The sequence below is a fragment of the Zosterops lateralis genome, assembly GCF_965231275.1.
Source record: "Zosterops lateralis genome assembly, chromosome: 4".
NCBI lineage: Eukaryota > Metazoa > Chordata > Aves > Passeriformes > Zosteropidae > Zosterops > Zosterops lateralis.
Window position 1 is genome coordinate 47,439,379 of NC_139765.1, and position 23,872 is coordinate 47,463,250.

Below are 23,872 nucleotides of genomic sequence, written 5' to 3' on the forward strand. Positions count from 1 at the left end.
TATTATGTACTGCCAGTCCAGGCTCCTGAAGATCAGATATTTAATTACCATGACAACTTCTATATTTTTCCTCTTACCTACACTTACACTTTCTTATTTTGGCAACTCCAGAGAATGTGATACCCTGACCAAACTTTCCTTCTCATGAAAAACAGTTCGCCTACACATCTCCAGCTGGGTACATAAACAAAATTTACAAGGAAAACCATTCAGTGAAGTCTTTTCTATTTTGTAGACTGTATTTAATGCCATGGGTATTAATTCTTTTGGTAGGGGAATTTGTTCTATGGTTATACAGGGAAAAACCTTTAGGAAGAAGTGACAATTACTATTTGGGCAGGTGAGACAACAAACCACACAGTGGCTAACTGACAATAGAGGAGCTTGGTACAAAGTCATACAGGCAAAATTCAGGCTCTTTTAGAGCAGGTGAAAGGTTTTTCATTGCTGTAAGGGAAGAGCCAGGCTGGGTATAGCTTTCTTATAAATATGGATATTTAGCCTACCCCCAATCTTGCTGCTTTTATATTTTAAGAAATTGTTATACATACACATGTATAATCATGCCCTCATATGCCCCCATTGCACTGTTTCCTTGGAAACCTGAAAAATCCATTTGCTATTGTTACAGATCACATCTACCACAACAGCATCAGTCAGATATTGTACACCGCCTGGTGTAAATTATTATTATTGTGTTTTCTAAACAAAGGTTGAAGAACCCAAATCAAATTTTCTTTCAGTACAAATTTCACAGATTTCCTTGAAGAATTTTATTTAACTGTAAAATCAGATGTCAAAAAAACCTCATCAATCGCTAAACAATTTTAACTTGAGAAAAAAGCTATCTGTCAAGGATTTTAAGTACTTACTTCTGCAAGGCAAGAAAGATATAGAGCTCTGTATTTCATGGTATTCATTGTTAGAAAAGGAAGAGTCATTCTTATACATCCAAAAGCATCAAGAGATCTCTCAGTGAACACACTCGAGACATAGGTTAGTCATTTTACCTATAGTTTAAATACATCTTTGGAATTTAAATGGCATCCATTCCCCAGCTTTTCAGAAAAATGAAGAACACTGGACTACAGATAGCAAAGCTACTTTAAAAGGTTATATGGTGTAGAGATACCAGTAAATAGGAAAGAGTGAAAGTCAACCAGGATAGAAACAAAGCAAGGATGTGCAGGGAAGGAAATCTGATAGGCTTCCAAAAACCAGGTCTTCAAGTTAACAGTTTTACCACTGAGGACCCAGTTGCCAAAAAAAAGGGAATTGATAAGAAGGGAATTGATAAATCCGGTAAAAACGCTAAAGTTGGGAGCACGTGGACTTTACACAATCATTGAAAAGAATGCAATCCCCAGGTAAGCATTCAGATTGCTCTTTCAAAGCTCCACTAATTTTGCAAGGCACCCAGGCTACCCTCCATTAAGGACCTAAAATCCTAAGAGGCATATTGTTACTGAGGTGTGATACCCATATTATAGACTAGGTTGCCTGAATTCCCAATGATTTGTTACATTCAGGATGTTGAGATGGGCAAAAGGAACACATTGCATATGAAAGGGTTTCCTCTAGAACTGGATTCATTCTGCTCTCAAGATCACAGTATTTGATGGCCACTGGTGAGCTGTTGAGAGGCCTCTAGTATCATCCTATGCCAGTACGTCCAAGATGTCAGTTATGGTTACATGTCTCTACTCTTCTGTGTTCCATTTTAGTCTAGGGTAGTTAACTCTACATCGAGTAACTACATGTTATAGCTATTTATTAAATACAAAGTGCATATACCAGGGTGGGTTACACCACACAACTGCAAAATACTAAGTAAGAGCTATAATAAGGCAGATAAAATTCACTATTTTGTCATCAGATATATGCTTTTACAAGCCAGAACAAATCTCCAGTCAGGGTAAGACAAGTCCAGGCAGCCAAAGCCAGATAGGTAAAGAATACCTTGTTGTCAGCTAAACACAAAGCCTGTGGCTAGTTGCAAGCCACAGCAATCCCATATTCATGGCTTTATAAAAATGCAATACACTTGCTAGAGAAAGTAGACACCCATCATGACTGAGGAATGATGGAAATGTGATAGAAATCATAGGAAAGAGGTACTTTAAAAACATTTTTTAAGAGCCTAGAGCTTGTATGCTTATTATAAATTGAGCTACCAGAATATCAATAAGCATTAACTAACATAATTTAAAACATACTAACACATCACATTCAGATTTTCAGAAGAGTGCAGATTCAGCTTAAGAGGGACTCCTTCAGGCACATTGCAAAACAAAGTAGATTGAAAAGGAACTCACAAGTCGAAACATATCACCCTTAAACTAAAAGAGGGGAGATTTAGACCAAATGTCAGGAAGAAATTCCTTATGATGAGGGTGGTGAGTCACTGAAAAAAGAAACCTAGAGAAATTGTGGATGTTCTGTTCCTGGAAATGTTCTAGGCCAGGTTAAACTGGGCTCTGGGCAACCTGATCTAGTGGGCTGCATTCCTGCCAACAGCAGGAGGACTGTACTCACCAAAATTATTAGCTTTAGAAAAAAAATAGAGCATTTTGTGATGAGACAACTGTTCATAGACAAAGGAAAATAGAAACCTGCAACATGCCATCATACACTGCATCTGACAGTGGTTGATAGGAATAGGACCACTACACCATCTATGACACCTGGGAGCCACCAGAAATTTCATAAATATACATTTTTCACTTCTAGTACATTAGGAGATAAAACATAACAATGAAAATGATTATGCAGTCTCTGAAGGACTGGCACATTTTCTTTAATAAGGTATGTAGCCTAGCTTTGTCCCCTCAGAAAAAAACTTCAATTACCTCCACACTGGTAATTAAAACCTCTTGTGTTAGCTATTATTCTTTATTTACCCCAGTTTTGAAACCACTACTACAATAGTCTGTAAGGAACTGCAAATAGATACACTTTTATTTCTTTTGCAAGCACATGAAATTTCTTACTATTAACATGTACTAAATTTCAACACAAGACAGATTATTTTTATCATTCAGATGAAACAGAATGCAGAAAATTGTCAAGCTGCTGAATAAGCATCCCAGATTTTTGTTAAATTTGTCATTTTACCTTCAAACAGCTTTTGTACTGCATTATTGATTTCTGCACTTAGTTATGACAAAAGGCATCTGTTCATTATGCTTATACACCCTTTATTTGTATTTGAGCTTCTGGGGGGAGGGGAAAGAATTTACATTCAGCTTCTATCCGCTGGAAGCAGAGAATCCTAGATCATATTAAGAACGAAAATGCCTAGCAGCTGCTCAGGAAACTGACAGAAGAAAAGAAAACAAACCTCAGACAGAATGTTATTCAGCACTGTTTGTATTTGGCATCTGTCCAAATAAAGCTGCCTAAAGGTGTTAAAAGCATTCTGAGGGCTTACAGGTGTTCCCATTTCCAGTAGTGTTTTAAGTACAAAGGTAAAAAGGTAAAGATAAAACCAGTAGATTTGCACAAACAAATGGTTTACTGATTTAATATGATCTAGGACAAACAGTTTTATAAATCTTGGCCACAGAAAACTCTATGTAGAAAATCCTACAAATTACAGTCTGGGAATAGAGAGATTAAAAAGGAGATGTAGATTCAGTCCTTGATGGCCATTTGATTTGAATTATCAAATCAACCCTGATTGATTTGAATTATCAAAAGAAACTCCAAACTCCTCTTTTCCTCAGCTTTAGATTCCAAGGTTTAGCTCAGTAAAAAGAGAATGCATGAATGCCATTGCAACCTTTTGACAGCTTTCTTGGAGCTCTTGTACCCAAGACTTTTGTCAGAAATGCCCTCAAGTGTATAAAGTGGTGACGTTTTTCTTCTTCATGTGGAACAGAAACACTTAAATGCAAATGACATTTAACTGTCATAGGAAAACTGGCTTGGAATATTACAGGATAGATGACAGAACCTCAAGTATTTCTTCCCAGAGTTACCATAGGATGAAGGATAAAGGACCAAAAGGCTAAATTACTATTATAAGCATCCAGTCTAACTACCATAAAAAGACAATAAAGATATCAGAAATATTGTCTCCAGTTCTCACCTTAGCAAGCCCACTGCTGCCCTTTTCTATTAACAAGTCATGGGGCACCCATTTGCACACTACAATGTTATATTGTGAAGTTGAACCATCTTGCACAATTTTTTTTTAAATTACATTTTTACCAAGTGGATTGTTAGCCAGAATATTATGGAGCATGCAAAATACACAATTCTGCAATTATAAGTGGTTTATATTGCAAATAGCAGACAAAAGGTTCCAAGGAAACACTTTTTAGTTTCTCCTTCATGAAGTGTAGCTCTTCATGCAGACAGAACTGTATTAGAAATTTAGCTATTTACATTCCAATTATGTGTCTTATTTCAAAGGAAACAGATGTTCAATAAGTACCTGAAAAAAATGTTAAAAATCAAATCCCCACCAACATAAGAACCTAGGTAACAATTGTAAAGAACTTGTAAATATATGCTTTGAAGAAGTTAAAATGATGCATATGTGTTCTATAATTCATTATTTGAAATAGTGTTAAGACTTTTTATACTTTTAGTAGATAAAATGAAGGAAGTCAACACTATCCAACAAGTAGAACAAATCTTTGGAAAAGGCTTATAAAAAACATAATGCAACTCCAAGATAGAAATACGAACCAGCTATTGTTACTATGCAGCCTTAGCTAGGAATTTCTGAGTTTAAATTGAGTGCCACTTGAATCACGTACAGCAATAGTATGTCCAGCAGGACCAGGGCAGTGATTGTTCCTCTGTACTCAGCCCTGGTGAGGCCACACCTCAAATCCCATGTTCAGTTTTGGGTTCTTCACTACAGGAAGGAAACTGAGGTGCTGGAGCATGTCCAGGGAAGGGAAACAGAGTTGGTAAAGGGTCTGGAGCACAATTTTTATGAGAAGCAGCTGAGGTTGTTTAATCTGGAGGAAAGGAAGCTGAGGGGAAACCTTATCACTCTCTACCACCAGCAGAAAGGAGGTTGCAGCAAGGTGGGGGTCCATCTCTACTCTCAAGTTACAAGCAGTAAGAGGAAACTGCACTGGAAAAAGCTGCCCAGAGAGGTGCTTGGGTCACTATCCCTGGACACACTTAAAAAACCCACTTGGCAGCACAGGGTTAATGGTTGGATTCCATGATCTTAAAGTTCTTTTCCAATCAAAACAATTCTATGATTCTATTATTGCAGTACTGACTTGAACAACAAATCATAGTTTCTACTGAATAGATCTCCCTGACAGCATCACAACCGTCACATTTTTCATTCTTCTCTAAAAACGAATCTTTCAGCAACACTGAAAAGAACAACATGAATTTAACTTTATTACACCCTTATCTCTTCAGGGCCAAATGATCATGGAACAACACTTTATGTGCAAAATTCTTTATATGTGTCATTTTCTGGCTTTAACATTTTTTGAGAACAAGAAAGAAATTATTGTATACTTAGTGATGCACATAAGAGCAGTATTCTTATTTTAAATGTATTTCAAATGGCAGCCTTCAGTGACAACTAATTCTTAAACATATCAAACTGGAATACACATAATCTCCTTGTCACAAAACAAAGATTAAAAATGACAGATTTATAAATTGTCCTAGAACTAGAGTAACTAAGCAAATGCACTTGCTGTTTAAATGCTAGTGATGTGAAGATAAAAAATATATTTCAAAGCAAAGCTGACACCTGAGAACCTTGTTGATAAAATACAAACATCAGAAATCTTTTCTGTGATTAATTATATGCCCACGAGTTACCTAAAAGTTATGTACTTCATGTTGTTTTACCTTCTCTGTGAAGTTCATATTACTGCTCCTGCTATCGTTCCTCCTCATTGTTTCTCAGTCATTGCTCCAGTCAATTCTCCACTGTAAACCTATGCTTTCTTGCTAAAACTCATAGCTGTTTCTAGCAGGAAATGTACATTTAGTTTCCCATCTGAGATTTCTTGTGCTGATTCACAGGAAAAAGCTCTCCTTGCAACACAGTGTTACCACACTGTGAACTGCTGGGGTAGTGTCACGCAAACAGTCACATTACTTCTGGTATCTAGAAAATACTCTAAGTTACCACAGGTCTATTCCTTGAAATATTGTGAACTGATATTGAGTTTATACCAATTTCCCACTGCATCTGATCTCTTGTAGCTTTTCGTTTCACAAGTGTGAAAAAATTATGCTTCTTGATTAAGGGGTGTCTGCAGTTTCCTCCCTGCAAGGTAAATAATGACTCTAACAGCCTTCTTGCTCCAAATCAAGAAATTTGTTAGCCAAAGCTTACTTTTTGAAATAGGAAATCAAACAGACAAAGTATATGTTCCCTTGAATTTCTCAGTGTTTGAGAGTAACCATGGAGAAATGGTTCCAATGAATCAGAGTTCCAAGGGACTGCTGAATGCAGGTAAATAGGCATAAGAAGGCCCCAATGCACCTATCACTTTTTCTAACCAACTGTCTCCATTATCATACTTGTCCCAGAACTTGCATCTTGTCAGAGGAGTTCATGCAGTGGGCTGGTCTACCTCATGTCTTTTCTGACCAAGTCTTATATGAGCACTGAGCCAGACTGAGACTTAGTGGCAACTGACAAGTATACTGAGGAAAAAACATCCCACATGAGAGGTAAAAAGAGTTCCTTAAACCAAAGGATGTTCTATGAAACTTACTTTTGGTTGGTTGCATTAAAATTAAAATTATTTGCCTTTGAATGAGCAACCTCGCTGAACTTCAAAAAAGTTCCATCTCACTTTGAGGTGGATTCCGCTTTCTGCTGGTGTTGGACCACATAACCTGAGGACCCTACCTCAAAGTGAGATGGAACTTTTTTGAAGTTCAGCGAGGTTGCTCATTCAAAGGCAAATAATTTTAATTTTAATGCAACCAACCAAAAGTAAGTTTCATGGAACCAGCCTAATACTGTATGATCTGATTAATACCTTTCCTCCTTAACATGACAGATTGCCTTTCCTCATGATAGAATTGTTAGCAAACATCAGCCAACATGCAGGCTTCAAGTCCTCCATTCCTCAATCAGGGCATTCTAGTTTCAAGCACCCACATCAATTTAAGTTAATGTATAATTAACAGTGTTTGCAGTGGAGGTGCAAAGTAAGTTTGGCATTGCTACCACAGAATACACCACTGCCTTCAGTAAAAATGCAATTAGGTTACATCACTTTTGTCTAGTTAATCAGAACATTCCAAGATAATGGCACAAGGAAAGACTTCCCCACTACATTCCTTATTTTCATGGACTCCACACTATTTCAAAGCTACAGAGCAGCTAGATGTGTTTACAATTTCTTACACCAGTAATTAAATCTCTATAGGACATGAAAGGATTTTTACCTCCTTTGCTGTCACAACTGAAAAGCACATGTATTCCTTTCTCAGCTCCCAAGAATTACTGCATCAGGCACATGCAACTTTTCAAGACTTGTTATAAGGAAATCCTTAATCGGCATTTACAGAAAAGCTTACACTTGAGACTATTAGGAGCCTAAAGGTAAAAGCAGAGCAAAACAGAATATATTGCATCCCCTTAAAAGTAAGTTATTCAGTCTTTCTTTTCATAGCAATATGAAGAAAAAGAAATCTGTAGTGCATTTCACTGATATTTAATGATGATTTTTATCAGGTAACTCACTGGGGAGAACATTCATATATATCATGAGATCCACCCTTCAATCTCCCCTCTGTAGGATTTAGTAAGAGGACATGAATATAGATCACACTTCAGAAAATTATGCGCTACTCAGAAGGCTTCAGAGCCACTTCCCCTTTCCCCACGGAATCACGAATATTTTCAGATCATATACAAAGTTGAATAGTTGCTGCAGGGAAGTTGGAGAAGCCAAGCAATTAGCATGCTCATCTGGGACATGCAAGACTGACTGAAAATCCTTTTCCAAATCAGATCTCTGGTTTTACAGACACAAAAATAGAAATGATAGAAATGTGCTATTTTCCTCATAAAATTGATGCAATTAAGTGTGAGGTCTATGCAGGAATATTAGTTTTTCCACTTCTTTTTGCATTTTAAAACCAAGTAACCAGCTTCCAATTCTAAAAAAAAATATACAAAAAACAGATTTTACAGCCAGGTTTGCTCCAGATATTACTGACACCTGGTTTGTATAATAATGACATTCCACGAATACCAGAAATTCAATGTAAGACATAATAATGCTGTTAATGCTGCAAAGGTTTTACAATTTGGCCTTTGCAATATTGATTTCACCTCCTACACCAGGCAATCAGGTGTTTTCCAGTAAGGTGGTACCTCACACCAGCTGCAAAGATTAGGAGTGGATGGGAATTGCATCCACTACCTGCTACTCCACTCTGCTAGATTCACACAGAAAAGACATTCCAGTTCCCACTTCAGCAAAGGATGCTAAATTATCCTTGAGAGTAGGTCCTTCCTTCCATTCCTGCACCACTGAGAAGAGGAAAGGGAATGAACACCTGTCCCTTGCACCTTTTTGGGCTTTATAAAAAAGTGGCAGTCATTTGCCTTTATTTGATCCTCTTTATACACAAGCTGTGTATAAAAATGCAAGAGGATTCTGTACTTAAGAATGTCATGAGTTGAAGCAGAAAAAGTGGGAGGTTTGCCAGTGGGGGGTTGAGTGGCAAATACAAATGCTACAGTCTGTCACTATGTATTTTACATGCAAGACATTAAAAGTACATTTTGAGTTCCTTTTTAGACTGCCACAAAAACTGGAAGATTTTTCTTTCCTGAAGAATATTATGAACTAACTCATAAACTATTTTAGTGGGGAGACACAACAATTTGTGAGAACTAAAGTGTGTAAGATCTTCTGACTTGAAAGAAATTATACAGGACTATGAAGAGGGGACAAGCTTAGAGAACAGATAACATTCTGAAGCCTCTTTGCTGTTGTTTGTAACATGCTTCCTTTCCAAGCTTTTTTTTAAGTATTCAAGGTGATTTGAAAAGGGCAAGTGTGATATAAACCAAAAAATCAAGTTTTCTTACATCTGGCTCATACCTACAAAAGTTCCTAAGGGAGAAAAGACCTCTCTCCTGTAATGAAAGGTGTTATCCTTTTTTGACAACAACAAGGTGGCAGCCAAAGCTAATTAGGCTTCAGAATCAGCCACAGAACACTATTACAGAAAAAGACAGCAAATGAAAAATAAAAAGTAGTGTAACAACGATATTTTCCATGAGGTGTCAGCAGAAGTATCTGAACATATTGTTAAAACCCTGCAAGTGCTTTTTCAGGCTGCTAAGGAGTCAGAGCAGAATGAATTTCATGTGTGTGATATAAATAATCTTCCATAGTTTATCTTTCACTTGCCACTCGAAGTGGCACTACTGCTCACTTCCTCTTTCTCTCTCCAGTCTTCACATCCACTAGTGGAGTTCTGTGCTGCTCTTCCCCCTCTTTGCCTCCCTTACCCTAACAATCCTTTTCAAAATGTGACTAATCTTCCATTTGCTACCTTTAGTTTCCAGCCCCCTGAAATATGTAAAAAAATTCATGTGCCCCATCTTTCATGTTGAATATTCACATAATTAAGAGTATTTAAATTTATCCAATGTCTCCTAAGAACTGCACATTTAACTGTGAACTCTTATCTCATGAGAGAAGAATAGGATTAGCAATGTATCATAGAGTAAGCACATATTGCATGGACAGTCAGAACGACCAAAAATAAGTTTTTTCTTGATTAATATGATTAACATATTTAGGAAGCCAAACATTAAACTTACTCAGTAATGTACCCTTCTAGTTTCAATACGTGATTTTTATATCTATTGTCCAGTAAGATCCATGATATTCTAAACCTTACATATATGTAAATATGTGGCTAGATTCTATATGAGAAAATAATCAAACTAAAAATGGTTAAATCTATAACTTCAGTCTTGATAAATGAGCTTTTACATGCTTCTTGGTTATCCGCTAAAGATGGTTAAACATACATTTTCAAAATAAACATTATTCTTGGAATCAAGTTAAAGAAGCCTGCAATGCACAATATATTTAGTTAAAGAAGCATGAAGTCTACTACATGAAAGGCATTACAAATACAATATACTGGAACCTCAAAAATGAGATTTTTTTATGATCATATTTCAACAAACTGACATTTCACTTGGAAAATCAACATTTAAGTACATGGACAATAGACTCATAAACCTTCATTTCAGGTTTCATTTCATGTTTGACCCCCCCCCCCCCCCTTTGAATGATGCAATTCAAAAAAATTAGCAAGTTGATATTAAAAAAGGAAAACAAAAAATGCAATTTAACATCTCCTGTGAGTCAAACCACCATCTCATAATAACAAAGGTTGGTTGTATCCCATTGCTTAAGTCTCACACACAAATTTATTTCAGACATTTCCAGTAACATACAGCTGACCGTACAGGATCATTGATAAGTTCTTAAATTATGACTCTGCATCTTGCTCAGCTGGAATGCAAAGTTACCAGTAGGAATGCAAATTGTACATTCATTTTTTCCCAAAGTGTAATATATAATTGTTCTAGTTTTGGCCACAAAGGGTGAGGTGTGGGCATGTCTAAGTTGCTATTTTATACCAGCTACATCATTGATGGTGTGGAAGTAAGAAACTCTGGCTTTCAGGAAGGAGAAGAGAGGCTTAAGGTCACAAGAGCCTGGAGGGAGGGAAAATTCATCCATCATTTTTGATTGTTGCCCAGGCCCTCAGTGAGCATTTGAATGTGAATCACCTTCTTTTGTATGCTTTTGTTAGCAATATTGATGCTGTTTCTGTTTCTTTTTCTTATCTCATTGCTCTTTCCAGTACACTGTGTTAACATCACCTCAGGATCTCTGCCTTTTCTATACCCCACCAGAGGGGGCAGGAGAATGGCTTGTGTTTTCTTTTTAGTGTGAGTACTAAACCCAGGAATACCATTCCTAAAACATGACAGCAAATTTTATATTCCTGATGAAAATGTGAAGCAGTAATGTCAAGCAATATGGATCAAAATCAGATCAGCTCCAGAACTGAACAAAACTCCAGCAAACTGTAGCTTCTCAGCACAAAATAAAAGTTTATATTACATAGTTCCTTGAAGAAAATTTAGTGATTTTTTTTAAAGGGGCAGATGAACAGCAGTATTGTACATTTTCATTTGACTATTTTTCTCTACGAGCAAAACTGTTTCTTTCATAAATGTTAGTCTTTCTACAATAACGCTACTTCATTTGCAAAGAAAATCCTAAGAATGCAAACAGAAAGGTGGCAAATTACTCACCTGCATTGGAGCCTGTCAAGTTGTAACGTGCATTGAGCTTTTTAATGATATTTTCATGGATCTGATACCAGTCACTCTCTGTGTTGCACCTAGAAAAATGATAACTTTCTTAATTCTGAAATGGAACACAAGTTTATCAGACCAACTTCACAAAATATCCCTAAATAACTCCTCTTCAGCTCATAGAACAAATAACACAATAGAAGATAACAAAGCCCCACGAAACTGCCTGTCTCAATGGAAAGAGTGCCCTTACTATTTAAGAAAGGCACCATGAAGTACCTGCTTTGTGTGGCAAAGGATAGAAGAAAGATAGGAACAATTATGCTGAGGAATTCAGCCACGACTGAGTTCGTTTCTATATAGATCCATCCTTCAGGGCTAACCCACATAGCAATCTATCTTGTGACACCCCAAAGAAGACGCAGGACTCAGAGCTGATCTTACTAAACAGAAAAATCTGTGCTACTGATGCCTTAAGTTTTAGCTTTTATATTTTCCAGATTCTGTACTGCATTAGTGTGTGATTCTGAACTTCATATAAAGTTAGCAAGCTCTCCTCACACAGTTTAGTTAGAACAAAATAATCCTTTTCCAGCCTGTGAACTAACGACACCATTACAGTCTCAGGCCCAAAGGCATAAACAACAGCAAATTGAGGAGAGCAATCTGGGAGGATGGGACTTTGTAACCTGAAGCTGTAATTGGACAATTAACCCAAACATGTAAATGGATGGACCAGAATTTACGAAAGTGTGAAAACTCACGACTGGTCATCCCTCTTGCATTGAACTAGGCCAGGCTCTTGTACTGCTCAAGGTGTACCCTTTAAAGGCCTTTTAATAAATATCTACTTTATTCCTTTAACACTCTCTAGCCTCTGTTCTAGGCATCAATACACTTCAAAGTTAGTTAAAAAGGTTGTTATCTTCAAGAGGTAGTCAATGAAAAAGAATTGATTACATTTCAATATACATTTAGAAAATAGCTCATTTTCTATATGGAAAACCTGACTATGTTCTAATCATCACATTTCAAAGTTTAGACTTTAGTTAGCCTTAGCATTAAATCTGATTTCTAGTGATAATTCTTCTTCCGTTGTTTTTGTTATCCTAAAACAAACAGGCAATTTCTTTTTTAAAACCCAAAATATAATAGATAGAAAAACCTAATAATTTGTTAACTAAGAGTGAACGTTTATATAGCTTCAGTGTTCTGGGAGTCTAAATAAGAGCCGACCCACCTGTTCACTGTTATACTAAGCTGCATTTCTGCAGCACTGATTCTAGCAGTTTTAATTCACCACAGATAGAGCGAGAAGAAAGACACCCATGCCTTTGAGATTTGAGTGCTACCCCTAGGAAGCACAGAACTTTCTCATACACATGACAATACGTGTCCCAGGTATATGCAGTTAGACTAGACCACTCCACAAAACAGTCTTTACTATAATGTCCAAGATCAGCAGGGAATTACATGCATTGAGTTGCTACTAGAGAATTGAACCTTCTTCCAACTGCTATCAGCCAAAACCCACTGTCTAATCAAGCATTCCTTTTTAAACCCACTTTTGAGGTCTCATTCTCCAGCACTTACTGCCTTCTATATTTTTGTTATTGCCATTACATAGTTGCTTCATTTCACAAAAAGATACTCTGCCTGCTTTTTTTCTGTAGCTACAAAGTACTTCCACTAGATGCCTTGGCAGCACAAGGCACTTAAGTCCTAAAAGCACTTTATGTTGCCATAATAAGAGAGCTCCACAATAATGTGGAAAATGCCAATACATACACAAATACTTAAAAGGATGTAGCCTTTATTATTATCCCACTTTATAAACACACCTGTAGAACTAGCCAAAATTTCCACACTATGATTTAAAAAAGCCAAAAAACCCATATAATGTGCATTTTTGGAAAAGAAAGAAGCTAGAGCTATTCACCCACACTGCATTCAACACCACTGATTCTGATGCAAAATGACTTGTAGGTACTTTCAAAATTAAGAAAAGAACATTTCTTACATGTAGACTTTTAAGACAAGGTCATCCTTTGAATCTCCTGCCAGCAAATCTGCAATACTGAGGACTGCACAGCCAAAGGGCCGTCTATACTGTACATTGCAGGCATTTTTCTTTTCTCCAGCTCCCATTCGTCCTGCCAAACAAAACACATATTTGATGTATAGTCCATGGAACTGTGTCCCTCCAAACCACAGAAGGGAGGCAACAAGCAATCCAGCTCAGACAATGCCAAGTAGAATCTCATTGGGTTGAAGATGAACCTGGTCCATCTTCATACTACATTCAGGTAGCAAGTGGCACAGCAAGTCCACTGAGTACGTGGTGATCTTGAAAGGTCTCAGACCAGAGGTTCTGCTCATCCCCTCACTCAACAAACACCACTTTGTATATCCAGTCATAGAATCCTCAGGACACTATCAAATTAGATTTAGAGTTCAGACATGACAGACTCTTCAACATTCACTGTCTGGTAAGAATTATTTTACTGTGGCTGTTGATACCCATCATCTGTGTGAGAGGTGTTGTGATTGAACCATTACAATTTGGTAATCAAATGCTGTTTCCTTAGAGGCAACTAGAAAGCAAGGGTATAACTGACCAGTTGCAGAAAAATGAAGGAGATGAAACACAGGGAGAAAAGATGACAAAGGGCAGCAGAACAATTTATGGTAAGGAAAGAAAGAAGGCAGTCAAGGGAAAGAGATTTGAAATAAAATTTTTTCTGGCCTTTTCTATTTGATTTAAATACAATTTATCAATCTTCTCACTGTGTTCCTGGCATTTGAAACTGTCCTCTTTCTATCCATTTTATTCAATTGTGCACTAGCAGTTATGTATCTTTCCCACCAAGTCTAAATTTCTGACAAAAGAAACCTATGGCTGCAGTTGCTGCAGGGCAATGTCTCCTCTAAATATGTCTATGCATCACAGCAGCTTGAAGAGTAATTGTTCATTTTCACACCACAAAGCAGATAAATGTTGTTTTAACTTTTTAATATTTCAGTCGCTCACATATAAAGTTGGCTGTGAATATATTTGAAAATTATACAGCTGGAAAAATCCTGAACTTAATATTTTTTAAAACATTTGTTCTTCTAACTGTACTTACACCAGAATTTACCATATCTTTTCTAAAACCTTAAAAAAAACCAAAACACTGTATTTTGATGAAATATCAAATCAACATAAAAATGCAAGGAAAATTATTTTTCACAGCTGTAAAACAAAGTTTACTTTGTAACAAATTGTTTCTGAACTCAGCACAAATTACAGCAACTATGCTTCAAACCAAAATGTCTTTCAAAAATAGGAAGAAAAGTTAGTATGGCAATGATGCAACTAGAGGCAGTTTACAAAGAAAACAATATATCTAAGAGGTCAGAAGTAGACCCAAAGATTATTGTTTCACATCAGTACAACCCTAGGACTTCCTAAAATAAGTACCTAACACCAATGTACGCTTTTCTTCTCCTCCGCTTTTTTCTAGAGGACTTGATATCTGTCTATAGCATCAGAGATTAAAATTTTTATGAAATATTGTCCATTTTTTTCACCTCTGCCCCTTTTTAAAGGAGTCAAGGAGAAGACTAAGTTCATCTGAACAATAGCAGATATACGTCAGATATTATATACAAATGAGGTACACTGAATGACCAGACAAGCTTTTCCATGCTCAAAGGATGCTTGAAATTACATTTTAGAACAAGAATAGACTCCCCAGTGACAACTCCATCATCTTAACACAGCTCATCTTTGACACTTTCATTTTGTTTTGCTATAGTAAAAAAGTATACCACATCTAAACTCAGCAGTATACTTGATAAATAACAAACAACGATGAGAAATCCAAGCAATTTTTCCAACAAAAACCAGGCATTTTCTTTTCCAAAAGTTTGTTCAAAAATCTAGCTATTATAACAAATCCAAAAGCTAGCCCCAAGCAGTTTTCTATTATTTACTGCCAAACATCCAACAAATATAAGATTATACCTACCTATTCGGATAATGTGCACAGTGATATAGATGTCCTTCCTGAGTTCACTGCTACCCAAATCCTGCACAAGATCAAAACCTCATTATTTATGACTCCTGATTAAAATGTGACATTTAAAGAGACTTGCACACACAGCTTTCACTGCCAGTGAAAGTGATAAATGAGCAGTGAGTTCATTTATACAGCATTAACAAATCTCTTCAACACTTTAAATTGGGAGTCATGCCCTCAAAATGAGTGTCCAAAAACATCCTGGTTAGAATTTTGTAGGAGGAGGGCACAAGAGACTTGCTGTGTGCCTTGAACAGCAGTGATGCATTTGTGCAATTCCAAATATTCTGGAAGCACAGAGAGTGCTGCACAGTCATTTGGGTGTAAGAAGTACCAGGAGGAAACATAATTGGTCCTTCTTGCAAAGAGAATGACTGGTACATATGCCTACATGGAAGTTCAATGAGTGTCCCCATACTGCCATAAAACATTCAGATTGGGGGGTTCACTCATACCCTTCTGCCCCTCACACCAGTCTTTTGAGTTGAGGTTCATAGCAATGTACAAGTTTAGGGAGCAGCTCCAAGTCAACCACATGGTAACAATTTAATCTAACTTCTATTCTCAACATCCAGTACAAAAAAAGATTGAGACTAGAAGAACTCACCACAAAGAGAGAACAGTGTCTTTCAGGCTTTTCTGGGCATTTTGGCAAACCATTTCTATTCAGTCTTAAAAAAAATCTTTCACTGTAAGAAAACAAATATGACAGATATGTTGAACAACACTACAGCAAAAGTAGATCTCATTTTGATCTTATTTCCAGGTGCAACCTTCCTCAAGATAAAAACAAATGAAATAATTTCTTTCTGAAAGTCTCAGCTGTATGAATGAAAAAAAAAAAAAAGGGAGACACTAGTGAAGGGTGGTGATTAAGTTAATCACCACTAGGAAAATTACTAAAAACTCAATACAAAATAGAAGACTAATTGTCATTTGGAAGAATGATATTGTACATCCTAGGACACAGAGAAACACAAGCAACAAAATCCATTTATCCTAGAACTAAAATTAGATGTGTAGTAAGTTGGTATTGATTCTTGCTAAACAAATATCAACATCGCCATGTTTGTATTCAACCAATATTCTTTTTCATATGTAGGATGATGATTGTAGGAGACATTTTTCTTACATAACTCCGTTAAAACCTCTCACTACAGTGCATTGATTTTAGCAGTTGTGTAAGAGTCTTGAAACTTCCAGCCAGGCAAATTTCCTTTTTGAAATCCTGTTTTGCAATCCACTGTGGGGTGTTAAATGCTGCAGCTGATACAAGTATTAATACTTCTAGTAGGGAGATGCAGAAATTTCTTATTTCCAAATAGAAAAGGGCACAAGACCACACTGAAAATTAGTTTTTGAACTATTTCCATTAGATAGTAGGAAACTCTAAGCAAACATGACAATTCATGCATGGCAGTATTACAAAAAAGCAGCCTTCCATTCCTTAGAGATAATTATCTCTAAGACACAGCCTCAAAAGAAGCGTAACAATCCTATTTCTGTAGTGAGAGATGTGGAAGATGGGGAAAGGCAAGTAAGTGCTATGGACATTTCTTTTCACCCTTCACCTCCCCAGCCAGCCAGACACATTAGTCTGGATGTCCTGTAATGCTTAAATCAGAAAGAAAATTTCATAAGTACAACTAGGGTTTTTTTCTCAGCTGTATCCACACCTTCCGCTTATTCCGGAAGCTAAACATGGTTTGCCACTGCCCTATATCAAGCACAGCTTTTCAAAATGCAGCTGGAGAATCACCAGGAATAGGCTGGATAAGATCCATCTCAATAGGGACTAATTAAATCATTATTGCAACAGTATTTGCCTCGTAGAAAAGCTGCATTGATCATTCACAAAATCAGTCATTCACATTAAAAGGGACCTCAAAGGGCCTCTGCATCCAAATTCCTGCTCAGAGTGAGGTCAGCTAGAAGGTCAGATTAGCTTGCTCAGAACTTTAGCCAGCTGAGTCATGAAAACCTTCAGCTATATAGAAGCCAAAAAGGCTCTCTGAAAAACCCATTCCTGTGTCTGACAGTCCTCAACTTTTACTTTACATCCATATGCACATTCTTTTGTTTCAGTCTGTACCCCTTGTCTCTCACTGTCCCACCGTGCACTATTGATGTTATTGATCTGCTTGTAGGTAAATGGGGACAAATCTTTTACTGGGGACTGCTGCCATAGGACAAGAGATAATGATTAAAACTAAAAGAGGGTTGATTCAGACTAGAAATCAGAAAGAATGTTTTTACAACGGCAGTGGTAAAACACTGGAAACAAGTTAACCAGTGAGGTAATAGATGCCCCACCATAGAACTACTCAGTCAGGATGGACAGCACTCTGACCAGCAAGACTCCAAGACTCTATGATCTTGGAGGACTTTTCCAACCTTAATGATTCTGTGATGGAAGGGCTGAACTAGATGACCTTTAAAGGTCCCTTCTGACCCAAAACATTCTACACATCTGTGATTATTCTGTGACTTAGCTCCCCTCAAAACTGCTTTTTCTCCAGTCTGAACATGCTCCATTGCCTCAACCTGACCTCCCAGTGCAGGAGCTGCCGCCCACAATGTGAAGCCTTCTGCAGAACTCACTTCAGCTCACTAATATTATACTGAGGGACCCAAAACTGGCATGGTCTGAACAATGCTGAGCAGGGGATGATCACCTCCCATAAGGAACTGGCTACGTTCTTAATGACACAACCCAAGACTCTGTAACACTCAAGAGCACATATCTTAAGAGCTATTTCTGGAGAACACTTTATGTTTTTATGTGCCAGCTATCCAGGCTGAACCAGTAAATATTTAAGACTTTCTTAATGTGATTATTTGAAAACTTTAGTGCAATCTTCAGCTGTACAGCTATCTTACAGACACCATAAAAGGCAGAACCCAAGAAACAGCAGAGTGGAGCTCACACAAAGCACATGAAAATGTTATTTCCTCAGCAAAATGCTATGTTTTCATTCACCTTTTATGATACAGAAAACTTCTGCAGCTTAGGTCTCCATGAGAAAAATAAAAATTGAGTTTTAAAGACTGTTTACGCAAGTATATTTTTACAGAGAAACAAGTTGGTATTTTGCTATTGATTTACAACTGGTTTCAAAATCATTATGCTCTTCCATTTAGAATTTAGCCAATTTGCAATATTGGAAAATACAGTAAAAAAATGTAGAACTTTGTTTATGGGTCTCACACAAAACTACTGTACATTGAACAAGAATTATTAATTATATTACCAAAGTAGCTAAAGTTTTAGGACACCATTATGTGTGGCACCATGCCAAGCTGGATACAAATGAAAAAGCCTGTTTCAGAAGTAACAGGGCTTCTGTGCACATGGTACATGTCAGTAAAAATTTGGACAGTAAAGGTGATTCTGAATTTCACCACTTTATCTTCAGTCTATAACAATTTGAAAGTAATACATATGTACATGCATATCACATTTCACTATGTTTTTGTATTTAAAACAAATGTTAGATGTATTGGTTCAAAGAAAAATCCCATTCATAACTTATCTTCATAGTTTACCTGTTAACTGGGAAATACGTTTAATTGTGAGTGTATTCTGCATTTAATTAAGTTTGCATTCCACACAAACAAAGGCACATCTTTTGAAAGCTTTCTATTCACCACCACTACAATATGAAACTTTCAAGCTCTGCTTATACTTTCAGATGATGAGATTATGATTCACAACACAACTAACAGCCAAAGACTTTTGTGATTCCACAAAGAAATATACTGATTGCAACAGATATGTAATGGTTATGCAGGTCTACTTTTCTCATTTGCATTTGAAATTTTGTTTCACTGAAGCAGAGGACCCCAGTGGCAATGAAAAAAGCAAACCAAAACCAGCAACAACAAAAAATCTTAATCCTTGCTCAGTGCTTTATGATAGCTTTTGTTTTTTCCACTAGAAACCTACAACAGTACCAGTTACAGCTCAGATTAAAAAGGTTATCTTTCAACATTTCTAGGGAGCAAATGCAAGCAGTTATACTTGTAAGATTACAAGACAAAATGGCAATGTTATATCTATGTACATAGAGCATGGGCACTTATATACCATTTCAAAGGATTTCTGTAGAGACCAACAGGTTGGAAAAAGTGCTAAAGAAAGTAAACAGCCTTCATAAAACAAAACAAAGACAGACTTCCCAAGATCTGAGCGCTTGGCTTCAAACAGCAGTAAAAATCTCAGAGGAGTAAATCTAGAGCTAGTGTCTTACTGCATAGCAGTTTTCTCAGCAGTCAGCTACACATACATAGATACAGCAAATACACACAACAGTACCCCAAAAGAGGTACCTCTTCTTTGTATTAAGATGATTTGATTTTAGTTTAGACTACAGTGTTTTTTTTATGAGCACCAATCTCGCCACTTAAACATGTCATACACATTTAAACTCAGCTGTCTTCCCACTGAAAATAAGGAAATAACTAATGCTGGAGAGATTAATTTAAGAAGGTCAACAAGGGATTTTTGTAACTTCTCATGTATTAGCAGAGTAACAACATGTTCCAAATCTGCAGGCTTAACTGATGCATTTTAAAGAAACACAGCTGAAAATTGCTCTATTTTCATATGTGACCCCTATTTCCTTAGTATTAGCAGGAAAATATTACCAGTCACATGGTACCAGTCTAGACAGATTGCTTGCTCTATGATTTATAAACACACTATCAAAAAAAAAACCTGGCCAGATTTATACCACATGGCATATTCTTGTGGAAAGTTATGACATCAAATATTCATAGTTCTCAGTAGAGCTCCACTTTCAGACATCTTTATATATGCTCTCTACTTGAAAATAGGTTACAGTGATTTCCAAAGTAAACAATGAGGAACAATAAGAGAATTCTGTCACATAATTCACCATCTCAAATTTATTACATTCCAGAACACTGTCAATGGATGTTCAGTAGGAACTTAAATCTGAACTGACTTCATTTACAGCTAAAAGCTCAGTGGTTTTGTAAAACCCAGATCAGATACAAAATGTTACCCTCATACTTAGTGGTGAAATAGAGGGGAATGTTATATGACATATCATAAGTTACTGAAAGGTCATAAAGCCTTAAAGTACATCCTTAATAGAGAATAACTGAATGGCAAATGTGCCAACATGACTTAGCAGTACCAGCTAATCCACAGTGTCAGGTCCTGTATTGAATTTGAGATAAAGATCAAGGCAAAAGTACTAACAAAAAAGCTCAAAACAATCTTATGATGGTACATTGGAGCTTATCTTTCTGTCCACTAGCCATGCTGACAACATGAGGGAAGAAGAAGAGAAAAGCATTCAAAGAATGCTCATAGATTATGCAGTGGAGCCTAATTTCCTTTGGCTAGCTGTACAGTTAACAAGGAAAGGAGAAAGCAGAATAGGAAATTGGAGGAAAAGCAAAACAGACTTACACAGTTAAATCAAGATCCTGCCCTCATCCTCTTTACCTTTTTATTGACCAAAGATAGCCTTGAGAAATTAGTTTTTATTATAGCTTTAGGAATATAAGCTATATTTTTTCAAATATTTGCACCTGTATTTTAAGTGAAAGATGGTACACATTTCTTTAAATGAGCTAGAAAGCAGTAACTTTAAATTATTCTTCATGATGTTCCCAGGAGCCAGAGGAAGACAACAGTTGAAAAACAGAATACCATTTTTAGAAATCTATCAGCAGGTATTTACAACTAAAGAAAAACATATATCAGAAGCTGAAGCCTTCACTGATCATAGTCTGTCACCATGGATAAACATTTTGTATCACAGCATAACCAGTACACAGACCTACAGATCCTTTAAGCTGAATTACAGTCTTGATTATTATCCTAGTCAATGACTGAGCTAACAGCATGGATACAAGCAGATTCGCAGTATCTTTCCCTGAAGATGGAAATTAAACCTGAAGGGAGCAGGAGAAACTGGTAAAGTTTCAAGCGAAACAATAGCATTTGAGAAAATTGCCCTTCCTCCAACCACCCCTGGATTCATATGTATTCAACACCATTTGAAGGTTTACAACAGCAAGCCTGTATTTTGTGTCAATCCTAACATGCGTTTTGCTGGTAGCCAGTGTGACTGCAACATGTTCTTCGTGAGATGATTCAACTCACATAAACGTAAACTCGCATAAATCAACTAGATATAGACATATACACCCCACTGGTGTTCAATACATCTCATGGTTACCTAAATCTGGTGCATGCATGTCATGGCTGGTACATACTGGCACATATTCCTATATCAACACTGCATTTAATTCTGAAGGTAGCTAATTGTTTAAGCTCCACCAGCCACATGACAGGTCACCTCTTCTAGTGTTTCCATCATCACATTTAAAAACAGTTATTTCTCCTGTCAATTTTCAATTTTTTCAACAGAATCAGTAAGAAGGTTATTTGTTAATGCATAAATATGGTGTAATTTATAACCACAGGTTCCTCTTGGGTTGGTTCATCTATTTTAAAAACGTGTCTATCAATAGAAGCTCAGATCAAAGATCTATGTAAGCTAGCACCCTTGGTCCAACTACAGCAAGTAGAAAATATTTGAAAAGAATCTTTAAACAGTGAATAAGAAAGAGGATTTGTTTCACTGAATATGGCTCTTCCTGAGGGGAACTGAGCTACATCATGAAATACAACTAATTTCTAACATGCCTTCACTCCTGGGAGGGCTTATGAATGATATAATTAAATGAGGCTCTGTCTACCCATAAAATACAAAACCAAACCTTCCCAGAAGCATTTGCTTGCTAGACTACACTAGTGGCTTTTTTTTTTTTTTTAGGAACTCATTCCTATCTCATTTTACTTATTCACAAATGCAATTTGGTGTAAAGACCCATGCAGCAGCTCCCATACATAGGACAGTCTAGGCCATCAGGCCAAAGAAACACACTTGCTGAAGCACAAACTTCTCCTTGTACTAGCCTGAATGAAAATGTTAATTCTCTTGCAATTCAAGAATGGCCAGTATTTAAAGAGCAATTTATCAAAAGTGTCTCATTAATGACAACAAATTATACAGCATTGCAAAAAGTCAGATAAAATGAATTATTTGTAAAAGTGCTGTGGTTTTACCCCAGGCAGTAGCTCAGTCACCAGTTCACTCCCCCACAGTGGGGTGGGAGAGAGAATTGGAAGGGTAAAATTCAGAAAACTTGTGGGTTAATGTAAAGGCAGTTCAACACATAAAGCAGAAGCCACACACACAAGCAAAGCAAGCAGGGAATTCATTCACCACTTCCCATGGGCAAGCAGGCATCCAGCCATTCCCAGAAAAACAGGGCTTCATCACAGGTAATGGTGAGTGAGGAAGATGAGTGCCATTACTCTGCCACCTTTCCTTCTTTTCTTCCCCCAGCTTCCTATGCTGAGCACAATGTCTTATGGTGTGGGATATCCCTGTGTTGGGGTCAGATGGGGTCAGCTGTCCAGGTTGTATCCCCTTCCAACTCCTTGTGTACCATCAGTCTCTTCAGTGGTGGGGTGGGGTGAGAAGCAGAAAAGGAGTTAGCCTTGTACAAGCTCTGCTCAGCAATAGTTACAACATCCCTGTGTTACCAGCATTGTCCTCAGAGCCAATCCGAAACACAGCCCCACACCAGCTACTGTACAGAAAATGAACACCTGTTCAGCCAAAACTAGTACAAAACAGAAGTATTACTAAAACAATTAGAACCTCTTACAAACCAGGACAAAGCATTTGGACCCCCAGGCGTTGTGGGTAATCCAAAATATTATTGCATTCCTGCGGTGGGCATCATCTTGGAAAGCCTCAGATACCATTTTCCCCTTGTCTCCCTACACAGTCAGCGATGAGGGCCACCATCTTAGGAGGAGGTACCTCGACAATTTGGGTCTCTCTTAGCTCCCCTTGGTTCCTGAGATTTAGCAATTTTGTGTCTAGTGATTATTTACTACCCTGTTGCTGTTCTGCTTATTAGTAAACTGCTATTTTTTCACTGATACCTAGTGTCCTGGGTTGCAGTGTAGGATGTACACAAAGTATTTATTCTATCACCATCTTCACGAACTGTTGAAACCAGGTGGGCTAGTGTTTTCCCAAGCCCCCTGCCTCTTCTGCTAATGGCCTTTGGAGTGTCTTCTGCTAATGGCCCATTAACGCCTTTGGGGTGTTTTCTGCTAATGGCCCATGAGTCACAGGTAACTCCCTCCAGGGGTTATCTCTGTTAATGGGCCATCAAGGACCCATTTCACACTTCTCATGCTATTGTGAGATGCTCTGCTCAAGGGGAGGAGCCAAGCATTCTCACCTGGATATAAGCTGGTATGTGGGACAGTGCAAGGGCACTTACCCACTGGATTCCCAGAGGAGCAGGGCTGCCAGACCTTTCTACAGGATCACTGCTTCAGGAAGAGCACCTCACCTGGACTGCTTCCACCATCCTACTCAGGTTGTATTCTGACTCTCTCAGTGGTCCTTCATGTTATTGCATTTAT

At 37.3% G+C, this 23,872-nt stretch overlaps 1 protein-coding gene across 3 annotated transcripts in view; it reads right to left on the reverse strand.

Annotated features, from left to right (window-relative positions):
- The window catches only part of DOCK4 (dedicator of cytokinesis 4), a 235,556-nt gene that overhangs the window by 106,276 nt on the left and 105,408 nt on the right, over window positions 1-23,872 (reverse strand). For all 3 annotated transcript variants that reach the window (XM_083859833.1, XM_083859832.1, XM_083859831.1), the window contains 4 exons: window positions 15,989-16,070; window positions 15,331-15,391; window positions 13,338-13,470; window positions 11,315-11,403 (listed from right to left, as the gene is read on the reverse strand). In XM_083859833.1, the coding sequence (XP_083715959.1) occupies window positions 11,315-11,403; window positions 13,338-13,470; window positions 15,331-15,391; window positions 15,989-16,070 (365 nt within the window). The remainder of the gene's footprint in view (window positions 1-11,314; window positions 11,404-13,337; window positions 13,471-15,330; window positions 15,392-15,988; window positions 16,071-23,872) is intronic.